This window comes from Labrus mixtus, unplaced genomic scaffold, assembly GCF_963584025.1.
Source record: "Labrus mixtus unplaced genomic scaffold, fLabMix1.1 SCAFFOLD_110, whole genome shotgun sequence".
NCBI classification, from domain to species: domain Eukaryota; kingdom Metazoa; phylum Chordata; class Actinopteri; order Labriformes; family Labridae; genus Labrus; species Labrus mixtus.
In genome coordinates this window covers 12,501-30,579 of record NW_026870141.1, presented here as the reverse complement: position 1 = coordinate 30,579, position 18,079 = coordinate 12,501, and the positions used below count along the sequence as shown (strand labels likewise).

At 44.1% G+C, this 18,079-nt stretch overlaps 2 protein-coding genes across 5 annotated transcripts in view; both read left to right on the top strand.

Annotated features, from left to right (window-relative positions):
- rfx5 (regulatory factor X, 5) overlaps positions 1-4,954 on the top strand; it is a 72,591-nt gene extending 67,637 nt beyond the window's left edge. For 2 of the 3 annotated variants that reach the window (XM_061033570.1, XM_061033568.1), the window contains exon 12: positions 231-4,954. The gene's annotated coding sequence lies outside the window, so the exon portion shown is untranslated. Of the gene's footprint in view, positions 1-190 lie in introns of all 3 variants that reach the window. The other variant, XM_061033569.1, reaches the window with a different exon arrangement.
- Positions 4,955-6,122: 1,168 nt separating this feature from the next.
- The window catches only part of LOC132963849 (phosphatidylinositol 4-kinase beta-like), an 18,171-nt gene continuing 6,214 nt past the window's right edge, over positions 6,123-18,079 (top strand). For both annotated transcript variants that reach the window (XM_061033566.1, XM_061033567.1), the window contains exons 1-7: positions 6,123-6,349; positions 11,161-11,662; positions 12,087-12,601; positions 15,091-15,516; positions 16,309-16,536; positions 16,880-17,110; positions 17,964-18,070. In XM_061033566.1, coding sequence (XP_060889549.1) covers positions 11,176-11,662; positions 12,087-12,601; positions 15,091-15,516; positions 16,309-16,536; positions 16,880-17,110; positions 17,964-18,070 — 1,994 coding nt within the window. In that variant the 5' untranslated portion in view covers positions 6,123-6,349; positions 11,161-11,175. The remainder of the gene's footprint in view (positions 6,350-11,160; positions 11,663-12,086; positions 12,602-15,090; positions 15,517-16,308; positions 16,537-16,879; positions 17,111-17,963; positions 18,071-18,079) is intronic.

Here is an 18,079-nt window from a genome sequence, read left to right as displayed (position 1 = left end):
GGGTTTAGGTTTAGGGTTAGAGTTTAGGGGTTAGGGTTAGAGGGTTAGAGAGTTAGAGTTTAGGGGTAAGGGTTAGGGTTAGAGAGTTAGAGTTTAGGGTTTAGGGATAGAGGGTTAGAGGGTTTAGGTTTAGGGTTAGAGGGTTAGAGTTTAGGGGTAAGGGTTAGGGTTTAGGGTTAGAGGGTTAGAGAGTTAGAGTTTAGGGATAGAGGGTTAGAGTTTAGGGTTAGAGGGGTTAGGGTTAGGGTTAGACTGACATTAGCACTTACTCAGATACCCCTCCTGCTTTAACCGCCTGCAGTTCAAACATCCACGCCCTAAGCAGCTTTTCAAGTAAACCCTGTCCACACAAACAGGTAGACATTGAAAAGTTGTCCTTTCCTGTTCAAGACAATAAGATTCATCTAGTCCCACAAAGCACAAAGAGCTAAAGACGACGCAGTCTCAAGGATGAACTGATGGATATTTACTGACTCTTGGTCTACTTCCCGTCTCTGCTGTTGTGGTTTGTTGCCATGCGCCTTTTGCACTAACACTTTCACCTCCTCTCCTTGATCACCTCTGAAGTATTGTCTGAATATCTGAGGGTCATAACCGGCCTCTCTATCTTAGAGTTTGGAGCTGACATTCATTTCTTTGCTTTTAAAGTTGACAGAGCTGTTAGTCTGTGTTCTGCTAATGCTAACGGGTAACCAGGACTCTGCTAAACACAAAAATGTTTCCTCTGTAAAAATAGATTTTATTTGACAGAAAACTAGACTCCTTTGTCCCTGATGATGGGGATGTCATAATGCTGAGATATTTTCCTCACCTTTGCCAAACTGTGTCTCGCTGCATGTGACGGTGTCTTCTTCATCGTTGGTGCTACAAGCTGCAGGGCTGAGCACCGCCTTTGGCTCACTCTGTTTTCACTGATGGTCAAAAACAGTCGTTCTGTGGACAGCTGTGTGTGTTTGTGTAAATGTCCTTTTCTTCTTCCGTCCTTTGACAATGAGGTCTTCATGTCAGTTAAAGGGATGCCGAAACGTGTTCACACTGTTAAAATTATAATTGTTGCATGATGGGAAATTAGTTAAAGCACTTTTCCTCTATCAGGAAGTGGTTTCACAAAGCTACATGCTTGCTGCTACAGCTCCACCTTCAGGGGAATTGAACGCAAGTGAGACTTAAATGTGCCAAAAGGTACCAAATCTCGGCCTCCCTTTAAGCGCCCGGCCTCAGAACTGAAACTAATGAAAAGTTGCACTGTTTAAAAGTTAAAGATGTATGTTGTGAATTTATCGTTATAAGAATTGAAAATGTTCTGCTTAAGGCTTGCACTCGCCTCAGATTTATTTTTTAAATTAGCCAGAATAAAACTCTTTGTTTAAAAATATTCAGTAGAGAGATAGTATGACATAAGAGGGAAACACACTCTCTTGAACTGATGAACTTCAGAGACAGTTGAAAGCAACGTTTCACTCGATTAGCAACGTCTTCATGACAACAATGGTGCCAAGGCATCAGATTGAAGGGTTAACTGACACTTCACTTTGGACTTGTTGGTCCTGACTCAGGATCAGCTGGCCATCATGGACTAAAAACTGGACTTGTTTGTCTTGACATGGAACTCGTCCTTGAAGTGGACTTGTTTTCAGATTGGGATTTGATGTTGGTCACTTTGGACTTATTGATCTCTACCTTTTGTTTGCGTGCTTGACAAGTTGTTCGGAATTACTGAGCCTTACTCGTGTGTAGTGCGAGCAGCACTCAGGGCAAAGTTGCCTTTAGGTTGTTCTTAAAGTTGCCTTGTTGTCGAAAGAGGTCTGACGCCTTGTTCTGAGTCATCAGCCATCAGAAGTCAGAGTTGTAACAATCATCCAACAGGCAGATCCCAGTGAAATGTTGCTTTTTACTTGTTGGTTAGTTGAGCATGAAAGATGTGTTTCCTGTGCAGGACCTGCTGGGCTTCACTGGGCCAACATGGAAACAATGAGAAGTTCTGGATATATAAAGATGATGTGAAAAAGATGTGACTCGGGAATGCTTCACTGCAAGTCATTCACATCGACAAATTCTGCACCATGGTGGAAGTCGATATCAGAAAGGAGTGGGTTCATTGAAAGTCAAAGATGGGATTTGGCGAGCTAACTGGCCTGACTGGGCAATGCTGACATGTAGAGTTCACTAAAGGAATATTTAATAAAAGTTTATGGAAAGTCTGGAAGATTATCTGAACTGTGAAAGTTTGAAAGTAAGTTGGTGTTTAACGTGAGTCGGGTAGCAGGAAGCCCCATTGAAGTGGCTGGTGGACACGTATAGAGTTACCTTTAGAATCGGTTTTATTTATTGGTTTGAAACTGATCTGCAACACAACAGAGCTCAAGATCCATCAGGAAACCTTTGAATTGGTTACAGGAGTCAGTGATGGGACACGGTCAGCTGATTGGCCTGAGTAGACTTTTTGGCTGAGACTGTTTAAGTTTAGCAACATTGGGAAAGCTTTTGTTTTAGAAGCAGTTTGGGGAAAAGTTTAGAGTGAGTCCAATACATTTTTCAGATTGTCGGCACTCTGCAGGTCAGGATCCAAAAGGATGAAAACATTTTTCATGGGAAGTCGGAGACATCAGGAGGCCCCAGTTTGAGTTTGTTGTAGCCCACTTCCTGGGCTAATTTTGCCAGCTGAACACTAAGAAACTGTGTGCAAAGGTTTGGTAAAGGCTGTTCTATGAAAGCGAGTCAAAGGAGTTTGAGAATAGTTAAGAGCAAGACCATGAAGGCAAGAAAAGCCTGTTTGGCCCTTGACCTTGGTTAACTTAACGTGGCATGTTTCTGGCGTCTTTATCTTGAGAAGAATCGACAGCTCAGATCTAGATCTAAAATAAATCAGAGAAATGGCTCATTGTAAGTTGGGGATGGTTTAGTTGATGGTACATGGGAGGTCAGAGAAGGACTTACTGATTGCTGGAATTCCTTGTCGGCTGTATAAGAAGATGGGAAAGGGGTCTAAAGAAGTATTATCCCTCGTATTAAGTCGGAGTCAGCCTGGAATTCAGTGTGGCCCTCCTCCTCCTAGACTGCCTGAGCCTACTGGACTTAGTTACACTATGCAATGAGTGGCTCAGTTTGACTTTTGAACCAGGATAAACCAGGTCAAGCAACAAAAAGGAATCCATGGAGCCCATTTTGGCTGGTAATGCTAAAATTCACTGTAGACTCAAGTACAGAAGTATTTTTCTTGTAGGTTAGAGAATACCCAGTCTAACCCTAACCCTAACGTAACCTTCAAAGTTTGTGATAATTTTGAAAAGGCACGTAAAGGTCTGCAGCACTGTTGAAGTCTAGAAGTATTCTTTGTCCAGGGAGGCGAGAACACCCGGTTTGGCTGTGAGAACTACACATTTGGATTCCTTCATTGTCGTGTCTTGAAGAAGCCTAAAGATTAGCAGTACTTGCTGGACATGTTGAGTTCCCTGCAGGCTGTGCAAAAAGAACCAAAGAGGGTTTATAAGGAATTCTGGACCAGTTTGTGACCTCACTGACACAATTGGGACCCGTTTAGACCTGTATTAGGAGCCCAGGTTTTGAAGACGTAAGGGGTTATGAATCTTTCACTGTGGAGTCGTGTTGCTCAAAAACACAAAACTAGAAACGGGTCAGATAATCAAAGATTAGAAGATCGGGATGCGGGTAGCGGTGCCTTGACCTTAAAGGATCAGTCATGGTAATATAACCTTCTCTGATGTCACTTCCTGTACTGGATCTGTCGGTTACAGCATAAACTTATAGTTAAATCAAAGTTTTCTAATTGAAACGTCGATTGAAGGACGTTATAATGAAGCTTAGAGCAGCTTTAAGTGGTTTAGACCTCTAGAGAACTGGACATCTCTGAACTCCTCCAGGAAGCTCCGCCTCTTCTCATGGTCAGACCGACCTTAGCTGAGTAGGAATTCTTTTATCAGTTCTCACTTCATTAATTTGTTATTTCAGTGTTAACACTCTAAAGGGAAATCATTATATCAGTTATTACCATAACGACGTCCTGAGCGCAGCGTGGAGCTGAATCGACGGTTCAGGTGACGAGATGACGAGATGTTTGTACGAGTGAGCTGATCCTGGTCAAACACTGCAGTCTTTGTGATGAAGATGATGATGATGGTGATGATGATGATGATGATGATGATGATGATGGTGAAGAAGATGATGATGGTTAACCCTTGAGTTTAAACTCGCTCTGTTTCCTGTCAGACTCTGAGCTCTATGATTCCCTGAATGTAACAAATTATTGACTTAAAGACGGTTAGGATGAGACTTTTCTTTGCCCTGAGTGAAGCCTTCCAGGTGCTGCTTCCTGTTTGACTAGAACTCTGGGTAATGAAGTCCTCAGTGGATGAGAGCGTGAGCAGAACATTTAGAGCTCTGCTGCCATTTTCTGTTCACAAGGTGCAAAAGAAGAACTGCAATCACGTCGTCTGCCATCCAAAATGTTACTTTGTTCTTGTCTGTTGTCGCTCCTTCAGTCGGTTGTACAGTTTGTGATTAATACTGTTGCTATGGAGATCATTTTAAGTGTCTTTGCTTTCTGGAAGATGCTGTCAGCTTCCTGCATGGTTTTCCTGTGACTGTAAAATATGAACTTAAAGTTTGTTTGTTTTTCTTTCTCCGTGACTTGTTAGCTTTTGTGTTGTTGTTTTTTTTTTTTGCACTTTAAAAATGAGATTTTAAAAGTGGGTTTGACAGCGATTTAAAGAAAAAAATGAATCTTCTCTTTGTGTTCTTTGATTTTGAAGATAATCAGTGAAATGCACCTTTATGTTGTCTGTGTGAGTTTGAACTTCAGCCCCTCTTTGTTTGTTTGTTTGTTTGTTTTTTGTTATGAAGCGAAACAGAAACGTGTCAGAGGACAGAAGAACATTAATGTGAATCTATTTTCCTACGCTGACTGGAATAAAGAACGAGACGTTCACTGGCAGAACATCTGAGTCCTTTGGTTTATATTCCTTCTGATTTCCTAATGTTGTTGTTGCCCTGTGCGCCACTAGGAGGCGCTGTCGCTCATTTCTTATTCAGTCTTCCTGAGGAGGAAACAGGAAGTCATAATGTAGGAACAAAAGAAAGAAGATACAGCGTAAGCAGATAAATCAAAATGTATTTGAATGAAGTTCTTATTTCTGAATATTTTCTGTTTCCTTGTTTGAAAGAGAAAAAAAAACATTTCTAAAAGTCACCGATAGAAACAGGAAACCTGAAAGAGAAAATAACATTTCATCTGGTTTTTATTCTGTTGATAAAGAAACAGATCAAACACAGACGGTACGTTTAGGGGGGGAAGTGAAACTGAAACGGTCCTTCACAATAAAACTTTGAAAGAAATCTGTTTCCTTGAATTTAGAATTAAAGATGTTTAATTATATTTTTGATAGATTTTTGTTTGATTGGAAAGCTGCAGAGAGACAGAAACGCTGGGAGGAGAGACAGCGAGCAAGAGAGAGAGAGAAAGAGCGAGCGAGGGACACTCTGCAGCAACGTGCCAAGTACGGATTCAAACCCACGACTGCTGCAACAAGGACTAAAGCCGTACAAACCGCTGGACCACACGTCTGATTTATATCTTTAAATAAAAAACAGCTCTGCAGGTTAAAGGGGATGCTAACACTGCTAACCCTGCTAATGCTGCTGACCATGCTAATGCTGCTGACCCTGCTGACCCTGCTAACGCTGCTAACGCTGCTGACCATGCTAACGCTGCTGACCCTGCTAACGCTGCTGACCATGTTAAATCTGCTAACCCTGCTAACGCTGCCATTTGTAGCTTAAAATGTGGGTGTTAAATAAAAAGCTGCACAGCCAATGAGGATTGTTTGTTTTTGAGACAGCCTCGAGTGGACACTCGAAGAACTGCAGTTTTTATTTAAAATTTCATTTTCAACATTTTTTAGATTTTATTCGGTGTTTCTATTATGAAAACAAAATATAAATAAATATAAATTATACTTTGTTAGGGTTACAAACCATAGACTGACAATAATAACGTGATCATATCTGGTAGTTTATTTTATATATTTTATTTTGACACCGGGAAGACGATGGCTCATTTTTGTGTGAAATTCTACCGGAAGTTCCGGTGGTGTCGGGCTGCAGCAGGCTTGACGAATGTTGCGTCACTGCGTCTTTAAAGTCGAGCAGATCCAGGCCACTAACAAGATGGAGCATTTCAGAGCCTAAATAGTGGACCAAAACCAGGACCTAAGACCCGGACTAAACCCGGGACCTAACCCTCAGTGGAACCTGGAAAGTCCCGGGACGGGGACCGGATTATTGTCCGATTGTCGGGACATCCAGACGGGCGTAAAGACGCGTCAGTAACCGGGTAGGTCTCCTCCTCCTCGGGCTCGGTTCTTGGTCTGTCCGGGTCCTTCCGGTCCTGTTCAGTCGGTTCTAGTGGCCGTTAGTCGCCTGAGTGTCCCGGTTTTCCGGTGTTGGATCCCCGTTGGATTGTGGGCCCGTCGTAGGCCGGTTTGTTGTCATGAGGAGGGAGCGGCTCTTCTTCATGATGACACTTTGTGTCGTAAACATCTTAAATGTTTTTAACGTCTGTTTGTGCTTCATTACCGTAATGTCGTAAAAACGCTAGTTTACATCTTCGGCGGTGAATTTACGGTAATAAGTTAAATGTAGTTTATTTATTCTTCTGTAGTCTAAATGATTACAGGTTATTATTTATTATTATGTTATAATATAATATTTTATATTTATTATTTATTTATTTATCATAAACAAACTGAGAAATATGAAAGAGGTTATTATCATCTATGACGTCAGAGTATTTTATTCAAAAGGGGTGTGTGTGTGTGTGTGTGTGTGATCTGAACTGAACTGATCTGAACTGATCTGAACTGATCTGAACTGAACTGATCTGAACTAACAGAACTGAACTGAACTGATCTGAACTGATCTGATCTGAACTGATCTGAACTGAACTGAACTAACTGAACTGATCTGAACTGAACTGATCTGAACTGAACTGAACTGAACTGAACTGAACTGAACTGAACTGATCTGAACTGAACTAACTGAACTGATCTGATCTGAACTGATCTGATCTGAACTGATCTGAACTGAACTAACTGAACTGATCTGAACTGAACTGAACTGAACTGAACTGATCTGATCTGATCTGAACTGATCTGATCTGAACTGATCTGAACTGAACTAACTGAACTGATCTGAACTGAACTGAACTGAACTGAACTGAACTGAACTGATCTGATCTGAACTGATCTGATCTGAACTGATCTGAACTGAACTAACTGAACTGATCTGAACTGAACTGAACTGAACTGAACTGATCTGAACTGAACTAACTGAACTGATCTGAACTGAACTGATCTGAACTGAACTGATCTGAACTGAACTAACTGAACTGAACTAACTGAACTGATCTGAACTGAACTGATCTGAACTGATCTGAACTGAACTAACTGAACTGATCTGAACTGAACTGATCTGAACTGAACTAACTGAACTGATCTGAACTGAACTGATCTGAACTGAACTGATCTCAACTGATCTGAACTGAACTGAACTGAACTAACTGATCTGAACTGAACTGAACTTAACTGATCTGAACTGAACTGAACTAACTGATCTGAACTGATCTGAACTGATCTGATCTGAACTGAACTGAACGAACTGAACTAACTGATCTGAACTGAACTGAACTAACTGATCTGAACTGAACTGAACTAACTGATCTGAACTGAACTGAACTAACTAATCTGAACTGAACTGAACTAACTGGTCTGAACTGAACTGAACTGAACTGAACTGAACTAACTGAACTGATCTGAACTGAACTGATCTGAACTGAACTAACTGAACTGATCTGAACTGAACTGATCTGAACTGAACTGATCTGAACTGAACTAACTGATCTGAACTAACTGAACTGATCTGAACTGAACTGAACTGATCTGAACTGATCTGAACTGAACTAACTGAACTGATCTGAACTGAACTGATCTGAACTGAACTAACTGAACTGAACTGATCTGAACTAACTGAACTGATCTGAACTGAACTGATCTGAACTGAACTAACTGAACTGATCTGAACTGAACTGATCTGAACTGAACTGATCTGAACTGAACTAACTGAACTGAACTGATCTGAACTAACTGAACTGAACTGATCTGAACTGAACTGAACTGATCTGAACTGAACTGAACTAACTGATCTGAACTGAACTGAACTGAACTGAACTGATCTGAACTAACTGAACTGATCTGAACTGAACTGATCTGATCTGATCTGAACTGATCTGAACTAACTGAACTGATCTGAACTGAACTGAACTGAACTGATCTGAACTGATCTGAACTAACTGAACTGAACTGAACTGAACTGATCTGAACTGAACTAACTGAACTGATCTGAACTGAACTGAACTGATCTGATCTGAACTGTTCTGATCTGAACTGATCTGAACTGAACTAACTGAACTGATCTGAACTGAACTAACTGAACTGATCTGAACTGAACTGAACTGAACTGAACTGATCTGAACTGAACTGAACTGAACTGAACTAACTGATCTGAACTGAACTGAACTGAACTAACTGATCTGAACTGAACTGAACTAACTGATCTGAACTGAACTGAACTGAACTAACTGAACTGAACTAACTGATCTGAACTGAACTGAACTAACTGATCTGAACTGAACTGAATTAACTGAACTGAACTAACTGATCTGAACTGAACTGAACTGAACTGAACTAACTGAACTGAACTAACTGATCTGAACTGAACTGAACTAACTGATCTGAACTGAACTGAATTAACTGAACTGAACTAACTGATCTGAACTGATCTGAACTGAACTGAACTGAACTGAACTGAACTAACTGATCTGAACTGAACTGAACTTAACTGATCTGAACTGAACTGAACTAACTGATCTGAACTGATCTGAACTGATCTGAACTGAACTGAACGAACTGAACTAACTGATCTGAACTGAACTGAACTAACTGATCTGAACTGAACTGAACTAACTGATCTGAACTGAACTGAACTAACTAATCTGAACTGAACTGAACTAACTGGTCTGAACTGAACTGAACTGAACTGAACTGAACTAACTGATCTGAACTGAACTGAACTAACTGAACTGAACTGATCTGAACTGATCTGAACTGAACTGAACTAACTGATCTGAACTGAACTAACTGATCTGAACTGAACTGAACTAACTGATCTGAACTGAACTGAACTGAACTAACTGATCTGAACTGAACTGAATTAACTGAACTGAACTAACTGAGCTGAACTGAACTGAACTGAACTGAACTAACTGATCTGAACTGATCTGAACTGAACTGAACTAACTGATCTGAACTGAACTAACTGATCTGAACTGAACTGAACTAACTGATCTGAACTGAACTGAACTGAACTAACTGATCTGAACTGAACTGAATTAACTGAACTGAACTAACTGATCTGAACTGAACTGAACTAACTGAACTGAACTGAACTGAACTGAACTGAACTAACTGATCTGAACTGAACTGAACTGAACTAACTGATCTGAACTGAACTGAACTAACTGATCTGAACTGATCTGAACTGATCTGATCTGAACTGAACTGAACGAACTGAACTGAACTAACTGATCTGAACTGAACTAACTGATCTGAACTGAACTGAACTAACTGATCTGAACTGAACTGAACTAACTGATCTGAACTGAACTGAATTAACTGAACTGAACTGAACTAACTGATCTGAACTGATCTGAACTGAACTGAACTAACTGAACTGAACTGAACTAACTGATCTGAACTGAACTGAACTGACTGATCTTAACTGATCTGAACTGAACTAACTGAACTGAACTGAACTGAACTGAACTGAACTGAACTAACTGATCTGAATTGAACTAACTGAACTGAACTAACTGATCTGAATTGAACTAACTGAACTGAACTAACTGGTCTGAACTGAACTAACTGATCTTAACTGATCTGAACTGAACTAACTGAACTGAACTAACTGAACTGAACTAACTGAACTGAACTGAACTGAACTAACTGATCTTAACTGATCTGAACTGAACTAACTGAACTAACTGATCTGAACTGAACTGAATGAACTAACTGATCTTAACTGATCTGAACTGAACTAACTGAACTGAACTGAACTGAACTAACTGATCTGAACTGAACTAACTGATCTAACTGATCTGATCTGATCTTAACTGAACTGATCTGAACTGAACTGAACTGAACTGCTCGGTGGAAACAGGAAAGCAACGTACGCCATATTGCTGGGTAGCTATGCTAACAGGTAGCTATGCTAACAGGCAGCTATGCTAACAGGTAGGTCTAGTCCAGTCAGTCTAGTCCAGTCAGTCTAGTCCAGTTAGTCTAGTCCAGTCAGTCTAGTCCAGTTAGTCTAGTCTAGTCCAGTCAGTCTAGTCCAGTTAGTCTTGTCCAGTCAGTCTAGTCCCGTTAGTCTAGTCCAGTTAGTCTAGTCTAGTCCAGTTAGTCTTGTCCAGTTAGTCTAGTCAGTCTAGTCCAGTTAGTCTAGTCCAGTCAGTCTAGTCCAGTTAGTCTAGTCCAGTTAGTCTAGTCCAGTTAGTCCAGTCCAGTTAGTCTAGTCCAGTTAGTCTAGTCCAGCTGCATCATGCTTTCAGTTCTCCTGAACTATTCTTTGAAAAGCAGCTGATCATCAGTGTGGAGGGGTCATTTGAGGTGAAAGGTCAGACAGAAACGTGGAGGAGGGTGAAAACACAGGCAGACTCTACAGAGATGATGATGAAGATCAGCTTCATCATTGATGACACAGAGACATCCAGATGTTTCCTGCGTCCTCTCAGTGTGTCGGCATCTTTAATTACAAAGATTCTAACCAGAAACACGTTGAAGAGATCATGAACTCTCAAACAGACGGTCTTCAGCTCAGCACTCGATCAGTGTGGATGAAGATATCATCTGTTCTGTGTTCAGCTGTGATGGTGACGAGGACATTACATAACACACACATTCTTTGCATGTTTGCTTGTTGTTAAAAACAACAAATCTGACTTTAGAAGAAAAGTGAGGCAGTGTGTGCGTGTGAAAAGTTTACGTATTCAGGTGTAATGACCATCATTTCTTTCTTGGTCTTTTTCTTTAGGTCTGCACTTCAAAAATGGCCGACGCAGAGGTCTCCCTGTCCCCGGCTCTGATACCCCTTGATCTAAGCCCCTCCCACTCTGCACTGCCCCCTCCACCAACCTCCTCTTCCTCGCCCACCACATTCTCCTGCCCTTCTTCCCCCTCAAGCGCCTCCTCTTCTTCCTCTTCTTCTTCCTCTTCTTCTTGTTCTGAGAGCTCCTCTGACTGCCCAGCCCACCACCACCATCATCATCATCATCATCATCATCACCACCATCCTCGCCCCCAACTGCAGCTGCCGCCGCCCCCCCAGAGCGAGCTGCCATCCTCCCCAAGCGCCAGCCCCCGCAGCTCCAGTCCGAGCGGTAGCATCGGCAGCACTGGCAGCCTCGGGAGCAGCAGCAGTGCCAGCGAGGGCATCGGCAGTGGCATTTCAAGCGGAGGCGACCCGAGAGGCCCCAGCCCCCCTCTGGACGTCATCTCAGAGGACGCCATGGAGATGGACCTCGGGGCTGACCAAGGTAACCGGAACAAGACTCACTGAAAGATACTATTGAGATGAAAACCAGAGTCATACACTCCCCCATCCCTCTTCCTGCATCTTATCCCATCTCTCCCCCATCCCTCTTCCTGCATCTTATCACATCTCTCCCCATCCCTCTTCCTGCATCTTATCCCATCTCTCCCCCCATCCCTCTTCCTGCATCTTATCACATAACAATGAGTAAGGTCTTTTACCTGCTTTTTGTATCATAACAATGAGTAAGGTCTTTTACCTGCTTCTTGTAAAGTGTCTCGAGATAGCACTTGTTATGAGTTGACGCTATACAAATAAAAATTGGGTGAAATTGATTGATGATACACTCTTAGTCGTCCTGGTCATTTAAAGTGTCTTCCAAAGTCCTCTGGTTACAATCAATCTGACCTCTCTGTTTCTTCCTTCAGTGATCGACCCGGAAGTCGCTCTGAAGGCTTGTCAGGAAGTCCTTCTCAAGGTCAAGCTGCAGAACAGGGAAGCGCCTGAAGAGCAACAATCGAACGACAAACAACCAGGCGATCAGCCGCAACAACAGAACTGTGAGTGTTCCAGTCCACAGTGGCTGCTCAGCCCAGACACCAGCTCGATCAAAGAGGAAGAAGAGGAGGAGGAGGAGGAGGAGACTGGGAAGGATGCAGAAAAGCAAAGCTTGACCCGCTCAGAGTCGACTCTGCTTCCGACAGCAGCTTCATCGTCTTCATCTAAACAGTCGTGGCTGCTGCGCCTGTTTGAGTCCAAGCTGTTCGACGTTTCCATGGCGATCTCTTACCTCTACAAGTCAAAGGAGCCAGGTGTCCAGGCGTACATCGGGAATCGTCTCTTCAGTTTCTCCGACAACGAGGTGGACTTCTACCTGCCACAGCTGCTCAACATGTATGTGCACATGGACACCGAGGTGGGAGACGCCATCAGACCTTACCTAGTGAGTCCTCAGACACCTGCTTACTATTGTTGGTTATATTATTAATAATAATATTTAATGATTTATTAAGATAAATAATAATGTAATTAAACTATGTTTTATCAACTCTTGGGGCACCAGGGAAACATAACCAAAATATCACTAAAATCAGTCTCAATCCGTACACAAAGCCCTCACACCCAGCTTATATCACAATGTAAATACACCTGTAATCACAAACAACTGCTCTCTTAAATTATAACAGAATTTATTCAAACAAAGCAACATCAATCCAAAATCAATGAACTTAATCAAACAAATAACTATTATAAACTAATCTAAACAAACATTATCAAGCAAAACTTGTGGAGGAGGTGTGTGTGTGTGTGTGTGTGTGTGTGTGTGTGTGTGTGTGTGTGTGTGAGAGAGAGTTTGAGCTCTCTGGCGGGTACACTGGTCTTTCTGATTGTGAAAGCCGTTGACTGAAGGTAAACTAGCATAGCATTACACACATAGGCGAACACAGCAGTTCATCACAATATAACAAATGCAGCAGCTTACAACAGATAATAAACAGAATGTGACGTCAACAGTGATGCATTATTATCAGTGGTTATAAAAGAAACATAACTATTTCTGCCCAGACCAAAGCTCTTACTTGGGGTAACTCCTGGTGATCGTTGCAAAGCTGGTTAGATCGTCACTCTGTTGAATGTTGAATCATGAGATTCAGGCAGGGTTCCTTCGTGGCAGATGTAGGAGGAGGGTAGCGGGATTCAGATCTTCGACCAGAGCGCTGCTCTATAGGGTCTTCTGGTTGCAGGAGCCGAGTTCTTTATGTGTCCTTGTGGATTCAGGGATCAGTGGGCTTCCTTCAGCGCTCCTGTCCAGTTGCATTCAATGACGTCTTACGAAAAATCAAAGGAAAGAAACTCTTCTTTTTGCTCGAACCTGATAGCATCTGATTGCGCCCAAAACTCCTAAAAATATGCCGTGGAAGTAGTCAGCTGAATCCTCTGATGCTTGAATTCAGCATGTGAAGAGCTACCTATACTGAGCTAGGAGATCAGCTCTGGAGTTTAACCTATGTAAGTCAAGAGGAGGAAAGGCTTTGTCTCAAATGCTGGAGTCCATCTTGTTGGAGAGTTTGTCCTCTGGTGTAGCAGACCACACTTGAAGAGACAGAGCAATGCCTGGTGATTGCTTTTAAAGACGAGCTGCCTGTGGGTTTACCTCAGGCCTCCTCCAATGAGGATAGAGAATTCAGACACCCCCCACCCCCCCACTTTTCACACCTATTTGTTAGTTGCTGTTGGGCTAAGACTCCTTTGTTTAGTTCCCTCCAAAATAACTCTCGTCAGGCTTGAGATCTGAGATACAGGCTTGAGGTCCAACACTGTGACAACAGAGACATAAAACAGCTGAGTGTTTGTTTTGAATTCATCGTGGTGCTCAGCAGTTGACGAGCTCTAAACTGATATCTTTGTGTGTAGTGATGCCTGAATAGTTGGTTGTCATGGTGATGTCAGAACTACAACCACTCAGGCAGTTGAATGCTAGAAGAACCTTCAAAGACTGAGAAGCTGGAGCGCTGACAGGTATCATACCTGTTTCAATACCATGGCAACAGAAACAGAAGTCCTTGACAGCCAATGAAATGGCTCAATTCTTGTCTTTCATGACGTTTTCATTAGACCGTGTTATCACCGACCTGTGAATGTACGCGGACCACCGCAGCCTTTGTTAGGACAGAGAGAGAGAGAGAGGGGAATGCGGGAAAGGAGCCACATGTCGGTTTTGAACCTCAGCCGCACACTTCGGTGACAACAGCCTCTGTACATGGGAAGTGCAAACTAACCACTAGGCCACCGGAGCCCCCTCTGTCTGTCTTTTGACACAACTTTGGATGGGTGAATATCTGTAGTCATTGAAACATGGAGATCAGTGAATATCCAGAGTGGTGTTTTAAGACAGTCTGTGGCCTCCCTGGTTCTGGAGGGAGGGTCCAGTGGAGGGAGGTCCAGTGGAGGTCCGTTAGGGGGGGTCCAGTGGAGGGAGGGTCCAGTGGAGGTCTGTTAGGGGGGGTCCAGTGGAGGGAGGGTCCAGTGGAAGGAGGTCCAGTGGAGGGAGGGTCCAGTGGAGGTCCGTTAGGGGGGGTCCAGTGGAGGGAGGGTCCAGTGGAGGGAGGGTCCAGTGGAGGGAGGTCCAGTGGAGGTCCGTTAGGGGGGGTCCAGTGGAGGGGGGGTCCAGTGGAGGGAGGGTCCAGTGGAGGTCCGTTAGGGGGGGGTCCAGTGGAGGGAGGGTCCAGTGGAGGGAGGTCCAGTGGAGGTCCATTAGGGGGGGTCCAGTGGAGGGAGGGTCCAGTGGAGGGAGGGAGGGTCCAGTGGAGGTCCGTTAGGGGGGGTCCAGTGGAGGGAGGGTCCAGTGGAGGTCCGTTAGGGGGGGTCTGAAAATGTTTACCACCTGGTTCTGCTCGGTCCTGTATTCTAACTTGTTGTTGTCTTTGTCAGATCCATCGCTGCACAGGAAGTATAACCTTCTCCCTGCTCACCGCCTGGCTGTTGGGCGCTTACTCCAACGACATGCACATCTCCACGCAGCGTCACTCCAGAGGTGCCAAACTCAGAAAACTCATCCTGTCTGATGACCTCAAACCTTCACCTGAGGCTCCTCCCTCTGTGTCAGACAGCCCCTTGTCCTCGCCGTCACACCGCCGCTGTCACCGGAGACACAACAGCAGCAACGTTGACCCATCCCCGTCTTTCTCCATGACTGGCGCCGTCCCTGAGAGCCCAGAACCCGGGGACGTGTTTGTGTCCCCGTCCAGGAGGACCCACCAGAGATCCAAGTCAGATGCCACCACGGCAAGCAGCGGGCCAGGATCAGGCCTCCGACGGACGGGGAGTAACCCGAAAGTGGAATGTGTCCACGAGGAGGTAAACACCTTCAGTTCATGTATCAGGAAGGTATCCCATCAGGCTTAGCTGTTAGCTGTTTCCTGTTAGCTGTTAGCAGTTAGCTGTTTACTGTTAGCAGTTAGCTGTTTCCTGTTAGCTGTTTCCTGTTAGCTGTTTCCTGTTAGCAGTTAGCTGTTTCCTGTTAACTGTTTCCTGTTAGCTGTTAGCAGTTAGCTGTTAGCTGTTAACTGTTTCCTGTTAGCTGTTTCCTGTTAACTGTTTCCTGTTAGCTGTTAGCAGTTAGCTGTTAACGGTTTCCTGTTAGCACTTAGCTGTTTCCTGTTAGCTGTTTCCTGTTAGCAGTTAGCTGTTTCCTGTTAACTGTTTCCTGTTAGCTGTTAGCAGTTAGCTGTTTCCTGTTAACTGTTAGCAGTTAGCTGTTAGCTGTTAACTGTTTCCTGTTAGCTGTTAGCAGTTAGCAGTTAGCTGTTAACTGTTTCCTGTTAACTGTTTCCTGTTAGCAGTTAGCTGTTAGCATTTAGCTGTTAGCTGTTAACTGTTTCCTGTTAACTGTTTCCTGTTAGCAGTTAGCTGTTTCCTGTTAGCTGTTAGCAGTTAGCTGTTTCCTGTTAGCAGTTAGCTGTTTCCTGTTAGCAGTTAGCTGTTAACTGTTTCCTGTTAGCAGTTAGCTGTTAGCATTTAGCTGTTAACTGTTTCCTGTTAGCAGTTAGCTGTTTCCTGTTAGCTGTTTCCTGTTAGCTGTTTCCTGTTAGCAGTTAGCTGTTTCCTGTTAGCAGTTAGCTGTTAGCTGTCTCTCTCTGTGTGTTGCAGCCCGACCGTCTGCGTCCTCAGCGTGAGTTCGTGAAGTCTCTCCTCGGCATCGGGAAGCGTTTGGCGACTCTTCCCACCAAAGAGCAGAAAACTCAGCGTCTGATCTCCGAGCTCTCGTTGCTCAACCACAAACTGCCCGCTCGAGTGTGGCTGCCCACCGCCGCCTTCGACCACCACGTGGTTAGAATCCCACACACACAGGCCGTGGTGCTGAACTCTAAGGACAAGGTGTACACACACACACACACACACACACACACACTATACACACACACACACACACACACATACATACACACACACACACACACTATACACACACACACACACACTATACACACACACACACACTATACACACACACACACACACACACGACAAACACAAACACACACACACTACACACAAACACACACACACACACTACACACACACACACTACACACACACAATACACACACACACTATACACACACACACACACACACACAAACACACACACACACAGGCCGTGGTGCTCATTTCCTCCCCTCTCCCCTCCCTCCCCCTCCTCTACCCCCTCCCCCCTCAGGCCCCCTACATCATCTACGTGGAGGTGTTGGAGTGCGAGAGCTTCGAGACGTCAGCTGTTCCAGTTCGAATCCCGGAGACGAGGATCCGCTCGGCTCGCTCTGCAGAGAACCTCGACGTCAACAACACGATGACCACAGAACATCGAGCGGGAAGTTTCTCTACCGTCCAGAACTACGACAACGACGACGAGGCCTGGGCCACTGATGACATCGGACAGCTACAAGTGGAGGTGAGTGTAACATCCTGCAGTTCCTGGAGTGTCCACTAGAGGCTGAAGTGTAAAATCCTGCAGTTCCTGGAGTGTCCACTAGAGGCTGAAGTGTAAAATCCTGCAGTTCCTGGAGTGTCCACTAGAGGCTGAAGTGTAACATCCTGCAGTTCCTGGAGTGTCCACTAGAGGCTGGCTGCAGAAGCACAGGAAGTCACATACACACCCATTCTAAAAAGCCTGTTTTTACAGCAGAGATTAACATGTTTACAGCCTGGTTCAAAAAAACAAATAGGTGTGATTAGCTCATGTCTCGATGGACACACACTGTACGGGGGGTGAATGTTTTGATGACTCATCAGTTTTGATTTGATGAAGGATAAGAGTTATTCACAATAAGGCGTGTAGCTGACCTGATTGACAGGTGGGTGCGGTGTAACGGTTTGTCAGGAGGTTTAAAACCCGCCTCAGCTCCAGCTCTCAGCCTGTCGTTAGGTTGACTGAAAGTTAGACTGAGACAGCATTTCCAGCATGGAGACCGCCATCGATGGGACTCCAGCGCCCCCTGCAGGGACAGATTCAAACATTCATATTTAACCTGACAGAACAGCTGCTGTCTGAATAAGTTGGTTTGTTTGTGTTATTTTTTGGCCTTACGGGGAAACTCAACATGTTACAAACGAGTAGAGTCTGCTGAGTCCTGAGAGGTGAACTTCCTGTTTCTCTGGCTGTAGTGTGGTGTGTGTGTAATGTTGTCACACACAGAATAACAAGCAGAGTCTGTCAGTTCTCTACTCCCCTAACCCTCCAGTTTACATGTTTATAGATATTGTGTGTGTGTGTGTGTGTGTGTGTGTGTGTGTGTGTGTTTCAGGCTGAGGCTCAGACCAGCAGCAGTGACAACATCAGTCAGTTTTCAGTCGACAGCATCACAAGTCTGGAGAGTAAAGAGCCGACGTTCATCGCTGCAGGAGACATCAGGTACACACA